General features: G+C 45.1%; 1 protein-coding gene across 1 annotated transcript in view; it reads left to right on the top strand.

Moving 5' to 3' along the window:
- EPM2A (EPM2A glucan phosphatase, laforin) overlaps nucleotides 1–18824 on the top strand; it is a 116273-nt gene extending 97449 nt beyond the window's left edge. Inside the window, 1 exon segment of the mRNA XM_040429567.1 lies at nucleotides 18260–18824. Coding sequence (XP_040285501.1) covers nucleotides 18260–18537 — 278 coding nt within the window. The 3' untranslated portion in view covers nucleotides 18538–18824.
- Nucleotides 18825–20002: the final 1178 nt, after the last annotated feature.

Raw genomic sequence — 20002 nt, forward strand, 5'->3', positions numbered from 1 at the left:
ATTGCCTGTTAGTGTATGACACTGAGTCATACACTAACAGGTTGCCTAGGAGACCCAGCCTGAGGCTGGATCTCCTCGGCTCCCGTAGAAGGCAGTTCCCGATGCCGTGCAAGACATTGGGCAGCCTCGTGTCGCATCGGGTCCCCGCCACAGCAGTGCGGGAACTCAATGCGATTGTTCACCTGACACAAACCTCTTCTATGTAGCGGTCATAGAAGGGGTTAATCTGCCGGCATCGGCTTTTACAGCGATGCCGGCGGATACAGCAGGGGCCCGGCTACCACGGACTGCCGGGCCCCTGCAGTGATCGCGCGCGCTCCGGTGCCCGTGCGATTACTATTACGTCAAATTGCGGGAACTCAGTGGTTCCCATGACGTAACAGTACGTCAAAGGTCGGGAAGGGGTTAAAAGATATCTCCTATGCCGTGAATACCGTAATGGAAAAAAATAAAAAACATACAATTCACAATTTTTTTGTCACCTTGACCCCCAAAAAAATAGGATAGGACAGCTATGTGCTGGGTGTTCTGAAAAAATGTGGATTGCACAAGGTTTTTTTTTTTTTATTTTGCGTGGTATCGAATGGTATTGAGATACTTCGCGAAGTCTTGCGAGACTTCGGTTAATAACTTCATAAATTAATTTGTACTGTAAAAAAAAACATTTCCCGAACTCTGGTTCGGTTCCAAGTGGTACCTTGGAACCTAACCCGAGTTCGGTAAATGTTTTTTTTTTCAGTATAAATTAATTGTTATTACCCGAAGTCTCGCGAAACTTCACAAAGCAATAACTTCGGCTCATCGGAGCCAATACATTCTAATACTGTACGGAGCTCCTGCTCCGTACAGTATTGGAACAAAGTTTTATGCAAATCGACTTTGGATGTTTCATCCCTAGTCTTAATCGCCGTTCTGCGGTGAAGTTACATTGTGCTACAGCCATTTACGGGGTGTATTTAAGGGGAAAAAAACTAATTCCTATTATTTGTTCTGCAGGAATTGTGATTGTTATCTTTTTTTTTTGGGGGGGGGGGGGGGGGGAGTTAATTAATCAGAAAAAAAAAATGTCTTAATTGCCGTTCAGCGGTGAAGTAACATTGTACTACAGCCATTTACATGGTGTATAAAAAGGAAATGTACGTACGTCCCATTAGCCGTTCTGCGATGAATTGTGATTGTTATATTTCTTTTTTTGTGGTGTAGAAATAGTAAAAAAATATGTCTTAAAGAGGACCTTTCAGTAGTTTAAAAACTAAAAACTAACTATATCAGTGGGCAGAGCGGCGCCCAGGGGTCCCCCTGCACTTACTAGTATGTCTGGGCGCCGCTCCGTTCGCCCGGTATAGGCTCCGGTATCTGCAGCTCCCTCTGTTGTATGGGGCGGAGTTTTTGTATTAGGGTTGTCCCTTGCTGCAGCGCTGGCCAATCGTAGCGCACAGCTCATAGCCTGGCTATACAGCACTATTAAAACATGGCTATACAGCACTATTATCAATCATTTGCTGTGCACTATTAGGAGGCATTAGTATACAGTTTGATCAAAGAGCATAGGCCCACTTACCGCGACAAGGTTGCCTCTTTTAAGTGGGGACCTACTCTAACTATGGCGCGGCGCTGTGCGGCGACCACCGCGCCTCCACACCGCTCCAGCAGGCAATGGGATCCAGCAGCCGCACAGCGGCTCCACTGTGCGGCAAAGCCACCTGGGCCCCGCGTCCCATCACTCCACCAGCACAGCACAGAAGCAGCGACGGCCACCGTCCAGCGCCGCATGGTCCCCACTTGAATGAGGCGACCTTGTCGTGGTAAGTGGGCCTATGCTCTTTGATCAAACTGTATACTAATGCCTCCTAATAGTGCACAGCAACACATTGATAATAGTGCTTCACCGCCATATCATGCTGTATTTTTAAACAGTCGTTATATCAAAAGCATAGGAATGAGGATGTGCGATTTAGATTTTCTTCTATATTGTAAACATTGGTTTTAATGTAACTTTATTCTTTCATGAGTTATTTACAAGTTTCTGACCACTTATAAAATGTGTTCAATGTGCTGCCCATTGTGTTGGATTGTCAATGCAACCCTCTTCTCCCACTCTTCACACACTGATAGCAACACCGCAGGAGAAATGCTAGCACAGGCTTCCAGTATCCGTAGTTTCAGGTGCTGCACATCTCGTATCTTCACAACATAGACAATTGCCTTCAGATGACCCCAAAGATAAAAGTCTAAGGCCCCTTTCACACGGGCGAGTATTCCGCGCGGATGCGATGCGTGAGGTGAATGCATTGCACCCGCACTGAATACCGACCCATTCATTTCTATGGGGCTGTTCACATGAGCGGTGATTTTCACGCATCACTTGTGCGTTGCGTGAAAATCGCAGCATGCTCTATATTCTGCGTTTTTCACGCAACGCAGGCCCCATAGAAGTGAATGGTGTTGCGTGAAAATCGCAAGCATCCGCAAGCAAGTGCGGATGCGGTGCGATTTTCACGCATGGTTGCTAGGTGACAGTCTATTCACTGTATTATTTTCCCTTATAACATGGTTATAAGGGAAAATAATAGCATTCTGAATACAAAATGCTTAGTAGGTGATCAATTGAGGGTTAAAAAAAAATAAAAAAATTTAACTCACCTTCTCCTCTTCTTCACGTAGTTCCCGGTCTCTTCTTTACTTCTTTAATGATGAACTACCAGCAAGGACCGGTGGTGACGTCAGATCACATGCTCCAATCACATGGTCCATCACCACGGTGATGGACCATGTGATTGGAGCATGTGATCTGACGTCACCAAAGGTCCTTTAGCCCACAGCTCATCATTAAAGAAGTAAAGAAGAGACCGGGAACTACGCGAACAAGAGGAGAAGGTGAGTTAATTTTTTTTTAACCCTCAATTGATCACCTACTAAGCATTCTGTATTCAGAATGCTATTATTTTCCCTTATAACCATGTTATAAGGGAAAATAATACAATCTACAGAACACCGATCCCAAGCCCGAACTTCTGTGAAGAAGTTCGGGTTTGGGTACCAAACATGCGCGATTTTTCTCACGCGAGTGCAAAACGCATTACAATGTTTTGCACTCGCGCGGACGAATCGCGGGTGTTCCCGTAACGCACCCGGACCTTTTCCCGCAACGCCCGTGTGAAAGAGGCCTAAGGGGGTCAGATCGGGAGACCTTGGGGGCCATTCAACTGGCCCACGACGACAAATCCACTTTCCAGGAAACTGTTCATCTAGGAACCCATAATGTGGTGGTGCACCATCTTGCTGGAAAAACTCAGGGAATGTGCCAGCTTCAGTGCATAAAGAGGGAAACACATCATCATGTAGCAATTTCGCATATCCAGTGGCCTTGAGGTTTCCATTGATGAAGAATGGCCCCACTATCTTTGTACCCCATATACCACACCATACCATAAATTTTTTTGTTCCAACAGTCTTGGAGGGATCTATCCAATGTGGGTTAGTGTCAGACCAATAGCGGTGGTTTTGTTTGTTAACTTCACCATTCACATAAAAGTTTGCCTCATCACTGAACAAAATCTTCTGCGTAAACTGAGGGTCCTGTTCCAATTTTAGTTTTGCCCATTCTGCAAATTCAGTGCGCCGATTTGGGTCATCCTCGTTGAGATGCTGCAGTAGCTGGAGTTTGTAAGGGTGCCATTTGTGAGTAGCTAATATCCGCCGAAGGGATGTTCGACTAATGCCACTCTCCAGTGACATGCGGCGAGTGCTACGCTGTGGGCTCTTGCTGAATGAAGCTAGGACAGCCACTGATGTTTCTTCATTAGAGACAGATTTCATGCGTCCACATTTTGGCAAATCCAACACTGAACCAGTTTCACGAACCAGTTTGCTAACTGTAGCATGGGAGATGGGTGGTCTCGTAGGGTGTCTTGCATTGAAATCTGCTGCAATGACCCGGTTACTGCGTTCACCAGACATCAACACAATTTCTATCCGCTCCTCACGTGTTAACCTCGGCGACATGTCAATGGCTGTAAACAAAGAGAAACTTGTAAATAACTCATGAAAGCATAAAGTTACGTTAAAACCAAGCACACCATTGTTTTTCTTGTGAAATTCCCAATAAGTTTGATGTGTCACATGACCCTCTTCCTATTGAAAAAACAAAAGTTGGATTCAAAATGGCCAACTTCAAAATGGCCGCCATGGTCACCACCCATCTTGAAAGTTTCCCCCCTCACATATACTAATGTGCCACAAACAGGAAGTTAATATCACCAATCATTCCCATTTTATTAAGGGGTATCCATATAAATGGCCCACCCTGTACTTACAGGATAAAAGAAGGTAACATGCGGAGTATAAAATTTTTTATTCTCCGCTTGTTACCTTCTTTTATCCTGTAAGTACAATAAAACCTTCGCAGTTCAACCCATGTGGCTGTGCTTCACTATTTGTGGCAACCTTCATCTTTCACAGAGGTTCGCAAAGGAGAGGGGAAAGTGAACCCAGGTGACCTAAATGCTTTCCCATATCCAAGGAAGCCTGTGTGATTTGGAAAGGAGGATCTTTCTGTTTACTCTGGAGCAGCGCGGTCCATTTGAACAAACGCAATTGAGCCTGTCAGTGTCTGCCAAAGTGCACGGCAGCGCCGTCGTGTGCAGCTGTAACTACAGTCAAGGACAATATATATCCTTTACAGCCCACTGGGTAATTGTGGTTCCTACCCTGCCACACCAGCAACTTGGCCAGGTGACGCCGCTTACGCCTCTACGTTCTCATGCCGTTGGTCCTGCGACAATGTCTGCCTCGGCCTCCTCATCCTCCACTGTGTCCTCAGCCTCTACTGCAGGGACAATTTACAGTGCTCCACCAGCATACCACATGTGCAGGGCACGGCGGTGTCACGCTGTTCTTAACCTAGTTTTCCTGCGCGAACTGAGTCACACAGGGGAGGAACTGCTCCGCGTCCTACATCAAGAAATCGGATCCTGGCTTTCTCCTCGACAACTCAAAATCGGAACCGTGGTGACCAACAACGGAAAGAACATGGTGTCGCCGCGGCATCAAGGAAGGCTGAGCCATGCACCCTGCATGGCGCACGTGTTCAATCTGGTTGTAAAGCGGTTCCTGAAGTCTTCACCCCATCTGCCAGACATCTTGAAAATGGCCAGGAAACTTTACATGCACTTCAGCCACTCGTACACCGCAAAGCACACCCTCGGCGTCCCCTAACATAAGCTGATATGTGACGTTTCCACCTGTTGGAATTCCACCCTCCATATGTTGGACTGATTATATGAACAGAGAAAGACCATAAACAATTTCTTGATGATACAGGCGGACAGAGGTACTCCCCTGTGTAACTTCGATGTTAGCCAGTGGCAGCTCATGTGTTTGCTCGGGCCCTTTGAGGAGGCCACTTTATTTGTCAGTCGCCAGGACTACAGGATGAACAATGTCATTCCACTGATTCATGTCCTGGAACAGATGCTGCCAAATCTGGCTGGCCAGGGGCAGGTGACGTGGCGACTACATCTCACGGCTACATCAGCCCTTTGGGGGCTAAACTAGAGGAGAAGGAGGAGGACATTCAAGCACAAGCAATGAGTAGAGAAATGGCTGTTTTTTTCTACACAGGTGAGAGTAGAGGAGGAGCAGGAGGAGCTACAGGGCAATGAGGAAGACGAGGCAGATGTCCCAGACACACTGTGGCAGTATGCAGTGGAGATGGAGGCAGGGAGTCCCTCCGAGTCACTTGCGCAAATGGCCCGATGCATGCTCAGTTGCTTGCGTAGTGACAGCCGAATTGTGACCATTTGGCAGAGGGATGATTACTGGCTCTCCACCATGTTAGACCCTCGCTACTGGTCCAAAATGGGTGCTTTTTTACACCCGCTGAGAGAGAGGACAAACTAAACTACTATCGAGACATCCTATGTATTCATTTGGCCGCTGCCTATGTGCACCATCGCCAATCCTCACGCAAGTCTGACCTGGCGGGCCCTCTGCGCTCACGTTCCACTGCCATAGAAACTACTCACCATCAGCGGCTACGCATAGAGCAGAAACTGAACCAGCAGGTGGTGGCATACTTGGAGTGCACCCTGCCACCCCACATCGAAGATCCCCTGGACTACTGGGCAGCCAAACTCTATTTGTGGCCGCAACTGGCCAAGTTTGCCCTGGACAAGCTTTCCTGCCCAGACAGCATTGTGGCATCAGAGCGGGTGTTTAGTGCGGCGGTGGCCATAGTTACCCCAAGGAGAACTCGCCTGTCCACCCAAAATGTGGAGAAACTGATCTTTGTGAAGATGAATCAGGCGTGAATCAGCCAGGATTTTCAAACACCAGTGCCTGATGCATCAGACTAGATCATCCATGGTGCCACACCTACACTTTGACAAAAGAGACCTGTTTCTTCTGGCTACCTGCTTCAGCTACTATTCTGATGCTGCCATCTGCCTGATGCCACTCCTACTGCCAGGTGTTCCTACAGCCACCCACCATCTTCAGCTGGTACTGGTATTGCCCCCCCCCCACCTCAACACTATGTCACTGGGCCACTCTGTGGTCTCCTCATGCTGCCGCCACCTCACCACTATGTCACTGGGCCACTCTGTGGTCTCCTTATGCTGCTGCCACCTCACCACTCTCTGGTCTCCACATGCTGCTACCAGCTCACCACTATCTCACTTGGCCACTCTGTGGTCTGCTCATGCTGCTGCCACCTCAACACTATGTTACTGGGCCACTCTGTGGTCTCCTCATGCTGCTGCCACCTCAAGACTTTGTCACTGGGCCACTCTGTGGTCTCCTCATGCTGCTGCCACCTCACCACTATGTCACTGGGCCACTCTGTAGCCTCCTTATGCTGCTGCCACCTCACCCCTCTGTGGTCTCCTCATGCTGCTGCCACATCACCACTCTGTGGTCTCCTCATGCTGCTGCCAACTCACCACTCTGTGGTCTCCACATGCTGCTGCCACCTCACCACTCTGTGGTCTCCACATGCTGCCGCCACCTCATAACTATGTCACTGGGCCACTCTGTGGTCTCCTCATGCTGCTGCCACCTCACCACTATGTCACTGGGCCACTTTGTGGTCTCCTCATGCTGCTGCTACCTCAACACTACGTCTGTCACGACTGTGACTGATCCAGACAGGTCTGGGAGGAGAAGGTCGCAGCGACTTGCTACTCGCGATAGCTTGTGAGTTTGCTTCGTGGTTCAGGGTATGTCATCCGGGTTTTGCCTTGTGAACCTTTTTGTCCTGACTGGGAGTTTGTAGGCATCCTTCTCAGGTGAGTCCTGTCTGCCACTCCCAGCTACTATATTAGTTTCAGTTTCACTTGCAGTCATTGCCAGATATAGTCCTTACTTCCAGTGCTAGTCTGACCTTTGAAGGAGATCGTTTGACGGTGTTGCTGTGGAGCTCTTGTCCGGCGTGGACTGTCGTGTTTGGGATCGCCTTCTCTGCTCGTGACTGGATAAGTCTATCTCTGCTATAGATTGTTTGTTTGTTGCTGTCTTCCCCTGTTGTTCTCCTAGATGTGAGTGATGGTGACTAGTGCTCCCATCTGCCGTTCCCCAGTCTAGTCTTGTTAGGGTGACTGAGGGTTTAGGCATCCTGCTCGCCGCACGGGTTCACACCCCGTCTAGGGTATCAGGGCAGACAGGTGCCAGCTTAGGGTTAGTCAGGGGTGGCCATTCTATTTCCCATCCGTAGATAAGGGTCCTCCTTCCCCTCCGTCTGGTGCGACACGACTGCTGCTGGGATAGCGGTCGTGACAATGTCACTGGGCAACTCTGTGGTCTTCTCATGCTGCTGCCACCTCACCACTCTATCATTGGGCCACTCTGTGGTCTCCTCATGCTGTTGCTACCTCACCACTTTGTCACTGGGCCACTCTGTGGATTTCTCATGCTGTTCCCACCCTCCCCACTCCATGACTGGAAGGAAGGAAGGAAAAATGAGACGCACAACGGATCCTGTCTATGTAGCAGCTGTAAGGCCTGTATGACATGGTCCCTATTTTGCATCAGCATTGGCTTATGATTTTGTAGCCAAAAGCAGGAGTTGGTACAAAACCCAGAAGACATGCAAAGGGTCCATTCACGTGTCATCTCTGTTTTGGATCCACTCCTGTTTTTTTTGGGGGCTTTAGCAATACTGATGGATTACTGACCAAATGCTGACCGAGTGAAGGCGGATGCTCGACAGACAGGATCCGTTTTTTGGGGGTTATTTTTCTGACTGATCAGAGGAAGGGCAAAATAATCAGTGATGTCAACACAAATTTCCTGCTGACACCCGCTCCACACTGTCAGGGGGGGACTCTACTTGTATAAGCATTTACTAGAACAGGTTCTGTAGACATCTATGTGGAATCAGCTGACGATGGTGTAAAAGGAGTGCGATCTTTCACGCTATAGTAGAATCTTGGGCCTTGCCTTGGTTCTTTATATGTGGTGCTAACATTGAGCTGTAAGGCTGAGTTCACACTTGAGTTATTTGGTCAGTTTTGGCCCCATAATTGACCAAATGAGTGAAGTATGAAGTGATTCTAAGGCTACATTCACACGTCCGTATTTTTCTACATCCCGATTTTCGGTCTGTTTTTTGCGGATCCGTTGTTCCTGAAAATGTTTCCGTATGTCATCCGTTTTTTGCGGATCCGCAAAAAACGGAAACATATGAAAACTCAAATCCGACAGTATATTCTAACACAGAGGCGTTCCCATGGTGATGGGGACGCTTCTAGTTAGAATATACTGAGAACGGTGTCCATGACTGCCCCCTGCTGCCTGGCAGCACCCGATCTCTTACAGGGGGCTGTGATCCGCACAATTATTGTGCGAATCATAGCCCCCTGTGAGAGATCAGGTGCTGCCAGGCAGGAGGGGGCAGACTCCCCTCCCTCCCCAGTATTAAATGTGCCCAGTGCGGCCTCACCTCTCCCCCCCATCATCGGTGGCCAGTGCGGATTCCCAGTATTAATAAATGTGCCCAGTGCGGCCTCACACCTCTCCCCCCCCCCCCCCCATCATTGGTGGCAGCGGAGAGTACCGATCGGAGTCCCAGTTTAAATCGCTGGGGCTCCGATCGGTTACCATGGCAGCAAAGATGCTATTGCAGTCTTGGCTGCCATGGTTACTTAGCAATAAATACAAGCATTATACTTACCTGCGACTGCGAGCTGCGATGTCTGACCGGCCGGGAGCTCCTCCTACTTGTAAGTGAAAGGTCTGTGCGGCGCATTGCTTTTAGCACAGACCTGTCACTTACAAGTAGGAGGAGCTCCCGGCCGGACACACATCGCAGCTCGCAGTCGCAGGTAAGTATAATGCTTGTATTTATTGCTAAGTAACCATGGCAGCCAAGACTGCAATAGCGTCTTTGCTGCCATGGTAACCGATCGGAGCCCCAGCGATTTAAACTGGGACTCCGATCGGTACTCTCCGCTGCCACCAATGATGGGGGGGGGGGGGGGGGGGGGAGAGGTGAGGCCGCACTGGGCACATTTATTAATACTGGGAATCCGCACTGCCACCGATGATGGGGGGGGGGGGGGGGAGGTGAGACCACACTGGGCACATTTATTATTACTGGGAATCCGCACTGGCCACCAATGATGGGGGGGGGGGAGAGAGGTGAGGCCGCACTGGGCACATTTATTAATACTGGGAATCCGCACTGCCACCGATGATGGGGGGGGGAGGTGAGACCACACTGGGCACATTTATTATTACTGGGAATCCGCACTGGCCACCAATGATGGGGGGGGGGGGAGAGGTGAGACCGCACTGGGCACATTTAATACTGGGGAGGGAGGGGGGTCTGCCCCCTGCTGCCTGGCAGCACCCGATCTCTTATAGGGGGCTATGATATGCACAATTAACCCCTCAGGCGCAGCACCTGAGGGGTTAATTGTGCAGATCACAGCCCCCTGTAAGAGATCGGGTGCTGCCAGGCAGCAGGGGGCAGTCATGTACACCGTTCTCAGTATATTCTAACTAGAAGCGTCCCCATCACCATGGGAACGCCTCTGTGTTAGAATATACTGTCGGATCTGAGTTTTTCACGAAGTGAAAAATCAGATCTGTAGAAAACTTACTGGGAATCCGCACTGCCGCACTGGCCACCAATGAATATAGAGGGAGGGGGGCACATTTAATACTGGGGAGGAAGCCTAATTTCCAGGAACGGAATCCGCATAAAACGGATGACATACGTAATGACATACGAATGTCTTCCGTTTTTTGCGGATCCATTGACTTTGTATTGGTCCAGGATCCGATTTTTCAGGACAAGAATAGGACATGTTTTATATTTAAACGGACATGCGGAACGGAACAACGGAAACGGACAGCACACATTGTGCTGTCCGATTTTTTCCAGGACCTATTGAAAATGAATGGGTCCAGATCTGGTCCTGATCTGTTCCTGAAAAAACGGAACAGATCAGGAAAGAAAAAACGGACGTGTGAATGGACCCTAAGAGCGATGTCATCTTCGTGTCATACTAACTCACAGTATTGTTTCACTACCACAGCAGACTCCCTATGCGTGTTACTGCAAGACGCAGTGTTCTACACCACTTTACAGGCTCTCTGCAGCCAGGAAATAGCTGTTTTTAACGCGATTCACCACAAATAAATTCAGATCAAATCGAATCTTTTTGGAAAATTCGGCGAACTGACCAAATCGAATGTTTGAGAAATTCGCTCATCTCTATATATAGCGGTATGGGGTAACTGATATTTTTGTAACTTGGATGCCATGAGGCAGAACTGCCTAGTGTCACAGCAAGTTATAACATTTTTCTTTCTTATATTCAAAAAGAAAAGCAGGGACATTTCTGTCATTTAGTAAATTGAAAAGGTTATTGTGACTAATAGTTCCCATTTTCTCTAAACAAGCTATCAGGGTTTCCAAAGATTCCTAAGAGTGTTCCATAGATCAAATTGTAGATCCAAAAAAAAATGGAATATTTGTGCAGTCCCAGACGTCACCAGTATACCACTTAATTTATTTGGGGTCTTTCTGGTAATTTACATCATATTTTAGGAAAAAATTGACTTTGCCTACAGTAAGAGAATGGCATAATGATACAGTTAAATAGTCTTTTTTATATTGCATTAACTTTGAAATGAAGTTAGGACTCATGGTGACTAAGACATGAAAACATATTAGCTTTTCTCTACTCTTCCTAATGAGCATATAAAAAAGAAATCATTGCCGGCATCGATCATTCTCCTTGAGCATTTTGTCCCACTGGTATGTGCCATTCAACATGAAAAATAAATTACTTTTATTTAGAGTAATTTACTTCATTTTCCAGGTTATTGAAACATGACTTTTAAATTATAACAAGATGAAATGTCAGGACAAGCAATAAAATATTTTCTGAGATCAGTTGTTCCTCTGCATCTACTGTATATAACATATGAGAGTAAAAGGGCTTTCCAGGTTCAGGATATCGACGGCCTATGCCAGTAATGGACAACCTGAGGCTCTCCAGCTGTTGCAAAACTACAACTCCCAGCATGCCCAGACTGTCTACAGCTGTCATAAAAAAAGGTTTGTGTATTAGATTGCGTGCTGATATTAGCTGCAGTCCCTTTGTAGAAGTAGGTCCCTACTTCTTTCAGTCCAAAATTTCTAAAAAGGGGTTAGGAAAGCTTATGGGTAACACAAAAAATCACTAATTCTTTTTATGCTGCTCCTCCAATCTCCTCCTTATCCTTCCTCTTTTGCAGCTTCTTAGTCTCTGAACCAACGAGGGGTAGTGGGTTTGCTTCTCACGCCTTCAAATAGAGTATCAACATAGCACAGACCCCCATGTAAAATAGTTTGCGCTTCTTTATTATACTTACAAGATCGTAATCTTGAACATCACATAGAACTTATGATAAAGTCCAACCCGGGGTTCGCTCCTGCTTTGTCAGGGACGTTTCATTTTCACTTTCGGGTATGGGTGGTATTTATCACCACGTCACATCCTCTCACTCTTTATCTCATTGCTAAAAATCCCCTTATATTCCCAATAATTTAAATACTGTCAGATTGCGAGGGCATCTCCTGTGCACAGCCCTCTTTAGATAACCCTACAGATGTTCAATTGAATTCAGGACTTTTGGAATTATGGTTTTATCAGACCATAACACCTTTTCCCACATGCTTTTGGGAGACTTCAGATGTGTTTTTGCATAGCCCAGACATATGAAGAATATGGGAGATTGTTGTCACATGTACCACACAGCCCGTACTTTCCAGATATTCCTGCATCTCCTTTTAATGTTGCTGTAGGCCTCTTGCTAGCCTCTCAGACCAGTTTTCTTCTCGTCTTTTCATCAATTTTGGAGGAACGTCCAGTTCTTTGTTATATACCGTATTTTTCGCCCTATAAGACGCACCGGCCCATAAGACACACCTAGGTTTTTGGGGAGGAAAATAAGAAAAACATTTTTTTTTAACCAAAATGTGTGCTTTTGGTGGGTTTGGAACTAATGGTGGTCTGTGGATGGCACTATTACTGGGGATCTGTGAAGGACACTGTTATGGGGGGATCTGTGGATGACGGACACTGTTATGGGGGGATCTGTGGATGACGGACACTGTTATGGGGGGATCTGTGGATGACGGACACTGTTATGGGGGGATCTGTGGATGACGGACACTGTTATGGGGGGGATCTGTGGATGACGGACACTGTTATGGGGGGATCTGTGGATGACGGACACTGTTATGGGGGGGGATCTGTGGATGACGGACACTGTTATGGGGGGGATCTGTGGATGACGGACACTGTTATGGGGGGGGGATCTGTGGATGACGGACACTATTATGGGGGGATCTGTGGATGACGGACACTGTTACGGGGGGATCTGTGGATGACGGACACTGTTACAGGGGGATCTGTGGATGACGGACACTGTTACAGGGGGGATCTGTGGATGACGGACACTGTTACAGGGGGGATCTGTGGATGACGGACACTGTTACAGGGGGGGATCTGTGGATGACGGACACTGTTACAGGGGGGGATCTGTGACTGGCACTATTACAGGGGGGATCTGTGGATGGCACTGTTACAGGGGGGATCTGTGGATGGCACTGTTACAGGGGAGATCTGTGGATGGCACTGTTACAGGGGGGGATCTGTGGATGGCACTGTTACAGGGGGGATCTGTGGCTGGCACTGTTATATATGTGCCATCCACAGACCCCCCAGCCCATAACATACCTCGGTTGTGACGAGTGCTTATTTCAGTCAACGTTGCTCTTCTATCAGCTTGAATCAGTCGGCCCATTCTCCTCTGACCTCTAGCATCCACAAGGCATTTTTGCCCACAGGACTGCCGACACACTCAAAATTGCTTAAATCACCTTTCTTTCCCAGAAGTATACTTAGCCATGAAATGGGCAAATGGGCAGTCTTCTTCTTTGTTCTTGGCTTGATCCGTTTGGGATATCGGAATAATGCCTACTGGACTTTTTGAGCACTACAACCTTTTTGTCTGCCACTTATACCTAAAACCTCTGTGCACTAGCAGACTTATGTATTACTAGGAGAGCTGATAATTTGCCAACTGTTCATTATTACACTACTGACTCATAGGGAATATGTTTGGGTATTGCCAGCAATCATCCAGATTATAATTTCTCTAAAATAGAAAATTATAGTAGAAGTTTATTAATGTCAGTTGCAGTTATTATTGCAGTGAATTTATATGTTTATATAATAGTGAAATAACAGTCACAATAATTAGCTGGGCAAATGAAGAAAAGCTTAAGTTGTAAAAGAATATGGTCGTAAAGATAATATTCTATACTATAAAACTATGAGTTACTAACTTCTGAAGGCGATTGTCCTTTTGTATGAAGAAAAAATGTGACGTTTACAGCTAGCATAGAGTTATCTGCTGAATTTATCACAATTAAACTGACTGGTTACAAAGAATGTATTGACTTTTTAAAGCAGTATATTAATCGGCAAACACTGTGCGATTGGATTCCCCGCAGAGCTGAGACTTTAGTCACAAATATAACTTCATATTTATTGTAAAATAACATTCAGTTTTCAAGCAGACTGATAAATGTAAAAGCTACTATTTTTTTCAGATTTGTTTTTGGTTGTAAAAATGCCATCGTTTTCATGTGTTTGTTTTAAGCATTTTGAGATGGTTTTTTTTTCATTACCTTAAGAGAAACTCATGGGTAAATGCAAGTAAAAACACCTAGAGCATGCTGCATTCTGAAAAAACAGCACATACTCAAGAAAGGCAGCAAAATTGAAGAAAAACACTACACAAAGAAAGCATTGTGCAAATATCTGTTAATATTAAAATTAAATATAAATATTATATATTCTAATAAATATAAAATTTTAATATAAATTATATATCATGAAACAATGGTATAAGTAGGAAACAAAACAATTAGTATTTCTATATAATTTTTCAGTTGCTTTCAAATGTCTGAAGGGTTAGCAGGTGTCTGAATGGGTCTATAGCTTGGAGCTCTGACCAATCAGATTCAACTTTGTATTTCAGGTGATATGATTAACTAAGCAGCTGGTTAAAAAGAGGACTGTGCCCTTTAAGAGTATACATCAGCTGCTATTTTGTTAAATGAGTTATCCCATAACTAATGTAAAAAATGAAAATCAGAAATCATATAGTACATGACAATCTTTCTAACAAAGATGGAACCAACCCTGTACCTCACATGAGATCTCCCCATTCATTACTCTGCTAGATTTATATCAAGCTGACAGCTTAAGGGGAGTATCTTTTCTTCTGTAGCTAAAGGGTGTGTGTCCATGCTTTCCCTATCAGAAGGAGGCAGTTGAAGGATGAAACTGAGCATGTGCGGCCATCTCAGTGAGCAGGACAAAGAAATAAGAAAAACAACAAACAGTAGGTGGTGCTATACAGATACATTTGATTGAATAACTCAGTGGCTATGCTAAATTTTTAATTAGATGCAAATACAAAAAATTCTGATCCAGCTGCTGGTTTGAAAACTGTAAAATATTTTTTGTGGGACAACCCCTTTAAAATATATAGTTACAGCGCAGGACAGCGGCAGTGTAAGTTACTAGACGAAAATCATAGTCACATAGGGCAGAATATTTTCATCATATGATTCTATAAATTCTGGTGCAAGTACATAGAAATAGAGTATTTTGGTGATGCTTTTTAAGATGTAGCTCACTATGGCATCTTGAAGGCATATGTAATTCATATGGTTTGCTTTAAATATGTTTACTGGATGTTTAATGCTGATGGCCTAACTATAGGTCAGTATGTGATTGGTGGGTTTCTGACACCACCACCAATTAGCTGTTTGACTAGGATGTGGTGCTGCAGTGAGCCCTGCGCCTTCTTTACAGCATACCAAGCACAGCGCCACACATGTATAGCGGCTGTGCTTGGTATTGCAGTCCAGGACCATTCACTTGTATGGGACTGAGCTGCTGCTAGGCCATGTGACCTATGAGCCTGGTGTCATTGGCTTAGGAAGAGGCTTCTGCACTCACTGGAGCATTGGAACCTATTCAAACAGCTGATCGACAGGGGTGCTGGGCGTCAGACCCCCCACCAATCTAATATTAATAATCTATCCTGAGGATAGGCTATCAATATTAAACTCCTGAAAAACTCATTTAACCACTGGTAACAATTTTATCTCAGTATTTGCAGTGGCTGGGTTTGGGGTGGCCCAGAGACCGTTGAGGTGTCACCACGTGTTGCTGCCCTCCGGAAGGGATGGTAAGGCATGGTGCACCCCAATGGGTAATAAGTCCAAAGAGTCAGAGTCTGTAGTAAACCAGTGTGCTTCTTTTCTGGAGAAATTCAGGTGCAAAACAAAAGAGGCGAGGCATAGGGCTGGCTTCTCCAGTCTCCTCCCTGGCAGAAGATGGGTTTGTTGCCGAGGAAAGGCCTGGGCTAGGAAAGGCCTCTCTCTCTCTCTCGCTCTCTCTCTCTCTCTCTCTCTCTCTCGCTCTCTCTCTCTCTCTCTCTCTCTCTCTCTCTCAGAAGACTGGTACCCTGATCAAAGGCTGGAGGCCCACAGTCTGAAGCTCAGTAGTTTGGGTGGCTACTTGGTCACAAGGCTGGTGACCCATGGTCTATGGCACAGTGTCCCCATCTCATCGTCGTTTTCTAGTGACTCATGCAGACTGGCATGAGTGTCCCACTCCTAGCACTGGTCCCAAACTGCAGAACACTTGGGGCTCTGATTGCTCTCCTGATATACAGTTTCTGGCTGAACTAGAACCTTCTAGTGGGAGGAGTGGAAAAACTCAGCAGAAACAAATGCAATGTTACACTTCCTGTCTGTCATAGACTTACATTAGAGCTTCAATGATACTCAATGGCACTGACACAGCAGTTTTTCCAGAAACCAACAGGTTTTCAGACATAACAATAGAGCTAAACCAGAAATGCAAAAGGTCAGTCTGGTTTTGGTGGTAAAAAAGTCTGGCCTTTTCCCTCCAAAACATGCTCTTCTTTAAACTCTATGGTAGCTGTGGAAAATTAGCAGGTTTTCATTCAAAGTCCCAAAAGTCTGTCAGTATTCATTAACCCTTTCCACAGTGCCATGTAAACACTGAGCAAATGAACAGGATATATATCACAACATATAAAATGCAGTTATGCAGTATTAAACAGTGCAAGTTAACCCTTTCAAGTGAAATAAAGTTGATGTCTTTGCTTAGGGGGGACAGGGCAAATGCTCACAAATGTCCAGACTTCAAAGTACCCCTGCTCCAGGGCACTACATATTGACACCCTCATTTCTTTAAATAGACACTTTTAAAGAGAACCTTTTACCACAAAATGCAGTGTAATCTGCTGGCAGCATGTTATAGAGCAGAAGTGGTTGAGCAGATTGATATATACCGGTAGTTTTGTGAGAAAAGATTCAATAAAACCTGTAATTTATACATTTAAAGGCTGTGAACACCTTTGAGGGCAGACTCTTCTATCATTGCATTTTACTCATTTTATCCTAAAAATATTTTTTTCAGTCAGTCTTTATTACAAATTTTCTAATGTTTTTGTTCTACAGTCTTCACTTTCATTGAATCTTGCTTTCTGTTCTAGGCAGCTTCTCAGATGGCTGTCTGTGAAACCCTCATCTCTGAACTCGTAACAGCTCATAAACACTTATTTAAACTAAATTCTTATTGAAATGGTAAGAATATGGCTTAAATAACCTTTAGATGTCTGCTCTTTCTGAGTTCGTTTGTACATTGGGGCAGTTTTATCAGTGATTGATAGCATTTTCTGTGTATGTGTGTATACTTAAACACAGGGGCAGTAGCAAGTCCATAAAGAGCAGAGGTTTATATTAATAAATTACATGTTTTGCTGAATATTTTCCTACTAAACTGTATATTAATATGCTCAGCTCCTTTTGCTCTTAAACCAGGGTATCTGCAGATTGCACTGCATTTTGTGGTGACAAGTCCTTCCTAAAGACTAATTGTAATAGAAAATAAAAAATTTATGTGTCACAGAGACATGCTAGATGTTTTGATTTGTGGGGTTCCCATTGCTGGAGTTGACAGACAGTTACTTTTTGACACAGAGATGTGAAGCTTTGAATCAGCTCTGCATGGGAATCATCCAAAACAAATAGGACATAATTGGAAAAAAGATGTATGAAAACTAACATTGTTTCTAAATGTTATTAAAGGGAGCATGTTAAACTGCTGACAGCACTAGGTAGAGGCTGCAGTGCAAATATATATTTTATGAAGCTTTTATTAAGAGGACTAGTGGATATGAAGTTTTATTCTAAGTTCTGCAAGTGCACAGGAAGCAGAGCTTCAGTATGAAGTGCTTTCTGCATTGAGCTGCTTCACAGCCCCCCTGTTTGGATGCTACAGTTGTCACTCAGAGCAAGTGGATGGGCTGTGAAGCAGCTCAATGCAGAGAATGTAGTGCAGTGAAGCTCTTCCCCTAGTGCACTTGCTGGAGCAAAACCTTGCAGAATAAAACTTCTTATTCACACTGCTCCTGACGATAAAAGCTTCACGGCTTCAGTTATGTTTGTACTGCTCTCCCCAGCCCCTACGTAGTACTGTCAGCATTTTAGCATGGTCAAAACTAATGGCAAACTTCCTTTAAATTATTGAGACAGACAAAATTTATTGATTCCAAGTAAAAGAATGAATCACCCTATATCAGTTTGTTCTCGACAAAAAAGCAGTCTTTACACTTCAGTGGTAAAATCTGTTTTTCTTGTTTTTTTCTATAGGTAGAGTTCGGATGCTGCCACAAGCTGTATATCTTTTATTTGGACTTTTAGAAAATGGCCACACTGTGTACGTGCACTGCAATGCTGGTGTTGGTAGATCTACGGCTGCACTGTGTGGTTTTCTCATGTATGTGATTGGTTGGAGTCTCAGAAAAGTGCAGTACTTTCTAGCATCAAGAAGACCGGCTGTGTACATTGATGAGGAAGCCATGATGCGTGCTGAGGTAGATTTCCATCAGAAGTTTGGTCATCTCCGTTCTACAGTGTGTAGAATTTAGTTTAGAGTAGTCACTGCATTGACTATAGAGATTTTTTTGTTTGCTTGTATACAGTACATTTGGAAAGTCTTCAGACCCTTTAACTTTTTTCACATTTTGATGTGTCGTGGCCTTGTGCTAAAAAAAAAAAAAAGTTTTTCCCTAACCAATCTGCACTCATCCCATAATGACAGAGGGAAAACAGAATTTTTCTAATTTATTAAAAAGGAAAAACTAAGATTTCACATGAACATAAGTATTCAGACCTTTTGCTATGACATTTGGGATTTAGCTGTAGCATTTATCATCTTTAAAGGGAGTCTGTCACCTCCATATGGCCATATACAGTGCTTACATGGCTCTGTAGCACACCTATACAGGATTGTAACGGGACCTTTGTTCTTTTCTTTAGACTTGCACCAGCAGGAAAAACGAAGTTTAATTCATATGCAAATGAGCACTCGCAAGTGCCCAGGGGCGGTGTTCAGTGTGTAAGTGCCCAGGCTGCTCTGCCTTCTTTTCACTTTACTCCTCCCCAGCCTCTTCTTTTGCCCGCCCTCCAAGTCTCACAGTTGACAATGCATATCAGAGCAAAAACCAAGGCATGATGAGGAAAGAACTGCCTATACAGCACAGAGACAGGATTGTGTGGAGGAACAGATACTGTATTGAGAAGGATACAAAAAAATGTCTGCTGTATTGAAGGGTTTCAAGAGCACAGTAGCCTCTATTATTCTTAAATGTAAGATGTTTGGAACAAATAGGACTCTTACTAGACAAGGCTGCCCCACCAAACTAAGTAATAGGGGGGAAGAGCATTGGTAAGAGAGGTGACCAAGAACCCAATTTTCACTCTGGCTGAACCCCAAAGATCCTGTCTGCAGAAGGGAAACTTCAAGAAGGTCAACCATCACTGCAGCACTCCACCAATCTGGGCTTTTTGTTATCGTGTCCAGAAAGAAGCCTCTCTGCAATAAAGGACACATGAAAGCTCACCTGTCGTTTGCAGAGAAGCACCTAAAGGACTATTTCTGGTCTGAAGAAGCCAATATTGAACTTTTTGGCCTCAATTCTAACCATCATATCTGGAGGAAACCAGGCACTGCTCATCTCCTACCAATATCATCCCTACAGTGAAGCATGGTGGTGGCAGCATCACGTTGTGGGGCTGTTTTTCAGTGACTGGGACAATAAGACTGGTCAGGGTTGATAGAAAGCTGAAAAGAGCAAAGTAAAGAGATATTCTTAAACATAATCTGATCCACAGTTCTCTGGACCTCAGACTTGGACAAAGGTTAACTTTCCAAAAAGACAATGAACCTTAGCACACAAACAAGACAACACGGGAGTAGCTTAGGTATAACTCTGAATGTCCTTCAGTGACCCATCCAGAACACTGCCTTGAACCCAACATTTCTGGAGAGACCTGAAAATGGCTGTCCAATGATGGTCTCCATCCAACCTGACAGAGCTTGAGAAGATCTGC

Source organism: Bufo bufo, chromosome 4, assembly GCF_905171765.1.
Source record: "Bufo bufo chromosome 4, aBufBuf1.1, whole genome shotgun sequence".
NCBI lineage: Eukaryota > Metazoa > Chordata > Amphibia > Anura > Bufonidae > Bufo > Bufo bufo.